At 47.3% G+C, this 7,500-nt stretch overlaps 1 protein-coding gene across 1 annotated transcript in view; it reads left to right on the top strand.

The window, feature by feature from the left end:
- rnpepl1 (arginyl aminopeptidase like 1) overlaps nt 1–7,500 on the top strand; it is a 19,564-nt gene that overhangs the window by 4,590 nt on the left and 7,474 nt on the right. The window contains exons 3-7 of the mRNA XM_031303815.2: nt 7–276; nt 1,684–1,824; nt 2,126–2,277; nt 5,571–5,687; nt 6,529–6,764. Of these exons, the coding sequence (XP_031159675.1) occupies nt 7–276; nt 1,684–1,824; nt 2,126–2,277; nt 5,571–5,687; nt 6,529–6,764 (916 nt within the window). The remainder of the gene's footprint in view (nt 1–6; nt 277–1,683; nt 1,825–2,125; nt 2,278–5,570; nt 5,688–6,528; nt 6,765–7,500) is intronic.

The raw sequence follows: 7,500 nt of genomic DNA on the forward strand, positions 1-7,500 counted from the left end.
GTGCAGGAGATGAGCGGCTGGCTGGTTCTGGATCTGGTTCCGGTCCAGCCGGGGGTTCAGACCCTGATCCTGGACTCCCACCCGTCCCTCCTGATCCACGCCATCGACTGCAAGGTGCCGGGCGCCGGCCAGCAGGCGCCGCTGTCCCTCACGTACCGCGTGGACCCCTTCACGGACTACGGCTCCTCGCTCAACATCAGCCTGCCGGCCGCGGCGACCACGCCGGGCCAGCTGATCCACGTCACCGTCCGCTACACGACCACGGACGGGCCAGCGGTGAGACACACGACATCACACACCACACCTTACCGTGGTTACAGAGGAACGGGTTACTATGGTTATACAGTACAGATAGTAGGGTTGTGGCGATGGACGATATCATCGAGCCACCATCGTGATGGCTGGCCGTCTCTGCTAGTTTAAAAGGTCTTTTAAACTAGCAGAGACACTTGCGTGGGGCTTTGTGCTGTGCTGTGCAGGGTGCAAGATAGGACCCCTTAAAGGAGAATTCTTTTTTTGATTTATGAATGTACGTTAGCAACAGTAGGCTAATTCACGAGGGGGCTATTTTATGTGTGCGCATCTGTTCATGTGCTGCAGGAGTTATGTTTCTGTCTATTGAATGCGTTATTCAGTGCCAACATAACGGAGAGTGTAGTTTAATCTGAGTAATGATGGTATATTAGGTTATTACTGTCGCTCTGTTAAAGGCAAACTACGCAGATCACGGAGAAGTGATTGAGTGTGGACGTTAGGGCACTGTAGTGAAGTGAAAGTGGGTCAAGTTGTAATGACTGCCGCGACCAGCAGGGGGCAGCATCGCCCTGTAACGCTGTCTATTTACAGATTTACAGAGGGCGTCTAATGTACCGTTAGCCCACAGCAGTAGAAACCCCCCCCCCCCCAAACCTGACGACGATGTCATCGTCCATCGCGACGTTTGACTGTAAACATCGTCAACCGGCAATTTAGGGGACATCGCCCTGGCAACCCTAACAGAGAGATGAGAGAAAACTTCTTATTACTCCAAGTTTTAAATAAAGGTGTGTGTGTGTGTGTCTGTCTCTGTGTGTGTGTGTGTGTGTGTGTGTGTGTCTCTCTCTCTCTGTGTGTGTGTGTGTGTGTGTGTGTGTGTGTGTGTGTCTCTCTCTCTGTGTGTGTGTGTGTGTGTGTGTGTGTGTCTGTCTCTGTGTGTGTGTGTCTCTCTCTCTGTGTGTGTGTGTGTCTCTCTCTCTGTGTGTGTGTGTGTGTGTCTCTCTCTGTGTGTGTGTGTGTGTGTGTGTGTGTGTGTGTGTGTGTGTGTGTGTGTGTGTGTGTGTGTCTCTCTCTCTCTGTGTGTGTGTGTGTCTCTCTCTCTGTGTGTGTGTGTGTGTGTGTGTGTGTGTGTGTCTCTCTCTCTGTGTGTGTGTGTGTGTGTGTGTGTGTGTCTCTCTCTGTGTGTGTGTGTGTGTCTCTCTCTCTCTGTGTGTGTGTGTGTGTGTGTGTGTGTGTGTGTGTCTCTGTGTGTGTGTGTGTGTGTCTCTCTCTCTCTGTGTGTGTGTGTGTGTGTGTGTCTCTGTGTGTGTGTGTGTGTGTGTGTGTGTCTCTCTCTCTCTGTGTGTGTGTGTGTGTGTGTGTGTGTGTGTGTGTCTCTCTCTCTCTCTGTGTGTGTGTGTGTGTGTGTGTGTGTGTGTGTGTGTGTAGATCTGGTGGCTGGACTCTGAGCTGACCTGTGGTCAGTCTCGTCCTCTTCTCTTCACTCAGGGTCACTCGGTGTGTAATCGTTCCTTCTTCCCGTGTTTCGACACGCCGGCCGTCAAGAGCACGTACACCGCCACAGTCAGGGTGAGTCCTGACCCCTGACCCCTGACCCCTGACCCCTGACCCCTGACCCCTGACCTCTGACCTGATGATGATGATGCACACACAAACATTCACATTTATACAGACACACTTTACCTTCTCATTGTTCACACACACACACACACACACACACACACACACACACACACACACACACACACACACACACACAGACAGACAGACAGACAGACAGACAGACACACACACGTGTGCTGGTTCCGTCTGGTTCTGGTGAGTTCTGGTTCTGGTGGTTTTGATGGTTCTGGTTCTGGTGGTTCTGCAGGTCCCAGACGGGGTGACGGTTCTGATGAGTGCGTCTCGCAGCTCCTTCTCCAAACTGGACCGGGTCTTCCAGTTCTCCATGGAGTTCCCCGTCCCGTCTTACCTCGTAGCGTTGGTGGCCGGAGAGCTGCAGCACGTCGACGTGGGACCCCGGTCAGTTTACACACATATTATATATATATATATATATATATATATATATATATATATATATATATATATATATATATATATATATATATATATATATATATATATATATATATTAGGGCTGTCAATCGATTAAAAAAATTAATCTAATTAATTACAGACTCTGTGATTAATTAATCGAAATTAATCGCATACATAATTAACGGTGCGTGAACCGATACTTTTTAAGAAAGTAAAAAAAAAAAAAGAAAACAAAGGGTACTAAACAACAGTTGGTGACATTAAAGAACGGCTTGTTTATTGCTAAGGCCATATGGTCAAAATTAAATGATTTAATAATAATGTATAACAATAACAATAACTTATTTCACTAGTAAATTGCTGTTGAACGACAAAAACAACCACCGAGGACATTTACAATAACTACAAATGCACCACGAAGCTGTAGTTTACCAGTTTCATTGAACGCACCGTCATCGTTTTTCCGACGGCAGCTCGGCAGCTGCAGATTGTTACATCCTGGTGTTGAGTCCCAGTCCTCTACAGTAAAACACAGTCACACTTTACACCGTTCAGCGTTAGCTGTCAGCATTGGAACCGTGTTTAATCCAGCTACTAGCTAGCGGTAGGCTAACGTTAGCTGCTGTTGAGTATAGTGTTAACTAGCTAGCGGTAGGCTAACGTTAGCTGCTGTCGAGTATAGTGTTAACTAGCTAGCGGTAGGCTAACGTTAGCTGCTGTCGAGTATAGTGTTAACTAGCTAGCGGTAGGCTAACGTTAGCTGCTGTCGAGTATAGTGTTAACTAGCTAGCGGTAGGCTAACGTTAGCTGCTGTCGAGTATAGTGTTAACTAGCTAGCGGTAGGCTAACGTTAGCTGCTGTCGAGTATAGTGTTAACTAGCTAGCGGTAGGCTAACGTTAGCTGCTGTCGAGTATAGTGTTAACTAGCTAGCGGTAGGCTAACGTTAGCTGCTGTCGAGTATAGTGTTAACTAGCTAGCGGTAGGCTAACGTTAGCTGCTGTCGAGTATAGTGTTAACTAGCTAGCGGTAGGCTAACGTTAGCTGCTGTCGAGTATAGTGTTAACTAGCTAGCGGTAGGCCAACGTTAGCTGCTGTCGAGTATAGTGTTAACTAGCCAGCGGTAGGCTAACGTTAGCTGCTGTCGAGTATAGTGTTAACTAGCTAGCGGTAGGCTAACGTTAGCTGCTGTTGAGTATAGTGTTAACTAGCCAGCGGTAGGCTAACGTTAGCTGCTGTCGAGTATAGTGTTAACTAGCTAGCGGTAGGCTAACGTTAGCTGCTGTCGAGTATAGTGTTAACTAGCTAGCGGTAGGCTAACGTTAGCTGCTGTTGAGTATAGTGTTAACTAGCGTCCCGTGCAGCGGTGTTTGTGTTTCCTGTATCGTCTTCAGAGCACCAGAGAGAAGAGCAGACATATCAGTGGCTCCAGATTTCGGTAGCCAGGGTTGGCAGGAAGAAGATTTTTACAAGTAAATGTTCCAGTTAATGATCCAGGCAGCACATTCTCGTCTCCCTCCTTCATTTTACAGTCCAATGGAGGCTAGAACGGCTCCGGGTCAAACGTCAATATGGAATGGATTAATCTGCGTTATTTTTTTTAACGCGTTATTTTTTTCTCAGATTAATTAATCGAAATTAACGCGTTATTTTGACAGCCCTAATAAATATAAATATATATATATATATATATATATATATATATATATATATATATATATATATATGCGCATATTAACATATATACATATTGACACTGTCAACATTCACTCCTTTTTTTTTTTTATTTTTTTTTTTATTAATATTTTTGACAGACAGTACAACTTATGTCACCATCACAACTAACAAGAGATCGATATCATCCACTGTCCTGTTTTATGAATACAGAAAGAAGAAAAGACAAAAAAAAAACAATAGAAAACAAAACAAACAACAACCTCATATGCCTTACATTACATTATTCTACCAGTCAACCGCTATATTGGATTGGATCAGATTGTTATATTCAGACAGACAACCCATCTATTGCCATCAGGAAGGAGCCCCAAACCTGATTAAAGATATCCTCTCTCCCCATTACTCTGTAAGTGACTCGCTCATACGTAGCCATTCTTGTCATTTGTTCAGCCCATTCCCTAAAACAACACAGAGTAGATGACTTCCAGTGCCTCAAAATTATTCTACATCCTGTTGTAGTAGCTAGACGTATCCATAGTCTTTGTCTTCCGGTCAGAGTGTTATTGTCTGGCAGCAGACCCAGAATACACAGAGCTGGGGTCTTGGTGAGTTGTAGTCCGAATAGATCATTCAAGAGGGTAACAACCCCATCCCACAAATGTGCATTTTTTTCACAAGAATACAACATGTGTACCAGAGTACCCACTTCCTTCTCACACCTCCAACATATGTTACTGTCCTTAAGTTTTAGTTTGGCCATTTTACTGGGGGTCCAGTGGTTTCTGTTAAGTAATTTGTACTGAATAAGCTGAGATTGAGCTTCACAAGAACAGTTATGCCAGGATGCAACCAGCTTCATCCATCTATCAGCTGAGATCTGTTCGCCCACATCTTTCTCCCAGCACAGTCTCAACCCTTCCATGTGGGGTGGACGAGCCTCCCTGAAAATCTCATAAAATTTAGAGGCTCCACATTTTTTATGTTTAGTTACCTGGACTAACTCCTGAATCCTAGTCACGGGGTCAGGATTCTTCCCCCGAGTAGCTTTAATGCAGTGCCCAATTTGTAGGAATTTCCAAAAGTCCTCTTGTGTAAGGTTATATTCTTGCTTAATTTCATCAAATGACTTCAATCCATTTTCGCTAAGCAAGTCACAAAGCAAGTTTATTCCAGCTTTTGCCCATTTCTCCCACATAATAGATTTTTTGCCAATTAATATTTTTTTGTTATACCAAATAGAAGATTTAGGGGTAAGATGCGGGCTACATTTTATATGTTGATGAGCACTCATCCAGGTTTCCTGTACAAAAGTCAAAACTGGGTCCTTAAAGGGTGTCAACATTCACTCCTAACATTTAACTTCACATAACTACCAAGGTAACATGACGTGTATGTGATAAATACTTCCCCCTTGGTAACGTAGCCTATGAACACAATCATCTAAGATGCTCTACGGTTAGTTCATCAACACTAGTCTGGATGGATTCTCATCCTGTGTGTGTGTGTGTGTGTGTGTGTGTGTGTGTCTCTGTGTGTGTGTGTGTGTGTGTGTGTGTCTCTGTGTGTGTGTGTGTGTGTGTGTGTGTGTGTGTGTCTCCAGGAGTCGTGTGTGGGCTGAGCCGTGTCTGCTGTCCTGTGCTGTGAAGAAACTCGGCGGCAGCGTGGAGCGCTGGCTCGGTGTTGCCGAGCAACTGTTCGGAGCGTACCTGTGGGGGCGGTGAGTTCACGCTACACCTGTACCTACCTGTTATGGCTCTACTTCACCTCTCACTCACATCAACTCTTACTGAACTACAGGGATTACAATCTACTCAAGGCAAAGTAGAAAGTAGCCTTTTTATCTCCTGGATGAATGGATGAATGGATGAATGGATGAGTAGTTCTGTCTCTAAAATGTGGATCAGTGTTTCCCCAAAAAGTCCCAAGATGACGTCATCACATGTCTTGTTTTGTCCACAACTCAAAGAAGTTGAGTTTCCTGTCCCAGAGGAGAGAAGACACTAGAACAATATTATCATTTAACAAGCTGACATCACACTAGTTAGCACACACGCACGCACGCACATGCAGACAAACACACACACACATACACATACAGACACGCACGCGCACACACACACACACACACACACACACACACACACACACACACACACACATAGACAGACAAACACAAACAGACACACACACACACACACACACACACACACACACACACATAAACACACACACACACACACACACACACACACACACACACACACACATAAACACACACACACATAAACACACACACACACACAGGCAAACACACACACACACACACATAAACAGACAGTTGCTGGGGGATTTGGACCAAAATTAATATCTATAATAATAATTTCTACTAGTTGACCTTATTCATGATGATGTAATAATGATGATGATGTAATAATGATGATGATGTGATGATGATGATGTAATAATGATGATGTTATAATGATGATGATGTAATGATGATGATGTAATAATGAATGAAGTAGCAGGATGATGATGTGATATTTTGGGTCCCCCCCCAGGTGTGACATCGTGTTTCTGCCCCCCTCCTTCCCCATTGTTGCCATGGAGAACCCGTGCCTGACCTTCATCATCGCGTCCATCCTGGAGAGCAGCGAGTTCCTCCTCATCGACGTCGTGCACGAGATCGCGCATGGCTGGTTCGGCAACGCCGTCACCAACGCCACCTGGGAGGAGATGTGGCTGAGTGAGGGGCTCGCCACCTACGCTCAGCGCCGCATCACCACAGAGGCCTACGGTAAGAGCCAATCACAGCGCTCCGCATCACCACCGAGGCCTACGGTAAGAGCCAATCACAGCGCGTATTAACACCACCGAGGCCTACGGTAAGAGCCAATCACAGCGCTCCGCATCACCACCGAGGCCTACGGTAGTAGCGTGTTGAGCCCGGGCCATGGCGAGGCCTACGGTAGGAGCGTGTTTAGCCCGGGCCATGGCGAGGCCTACGGTAGGAGCGTGTTGAGCCCGGGCCATGGCGAGGCCTACGGTAGGAGCGTGTTGAGCCCGGGCCATGGCGAGGCCTACGGTAGGAGCGTGTTGAGCCCGGGCCATGGCGAGGCCTACGGTAGGAGCGTGTTGAGCCCGGGCCATGGCGAGGCCTACGGTAGGAGCGTGTTGAGCCCGGGCCATGGCGAGGCCTACGGTAGGAGCGTGTTGAGCCCGGGCCATGGCGAGGCCTACGGTAGTAGGAGCGTGTTGAGCCCGGGCCATGGCGAGGCCTACGGTAGTAGTAGCGTGTTGAGCCCGGGCCATGGCGAGGCCTACGGTAGGAGCGTGTTGAGCCCGGGCCATGGCGAGGCCTACGGTAGGAGCGTGTTGAGCCCGGGCCATGGCGAGGCCTACGATAGGAGCAGGCCATGGCGAGGCCTACGGTAGGAGCGGGCCATGGCGAGGCCTACGGTAGGAGCGTGTTGAGCCCGGGCCATGGCGAGGCCTACGGTAGGAGCGGGCCATGGCGAGGCCTACGGTAGTAG

Source organism: Sander lucioperca, chromosome 6 (assembly GCF_008315115.2).
Source record: "Sander lucioperca isolate FBNREF2018 chromosome 6, SLUC_FBN_1.2, whole genome shotgun sequence".
In the NCBI taxonomy this organism is placed as follows: Eukaryota; Metazoa; Chordata; class Actinopteri; order Perciformes; family Percidae; genus Sander; species Sander lucioperca.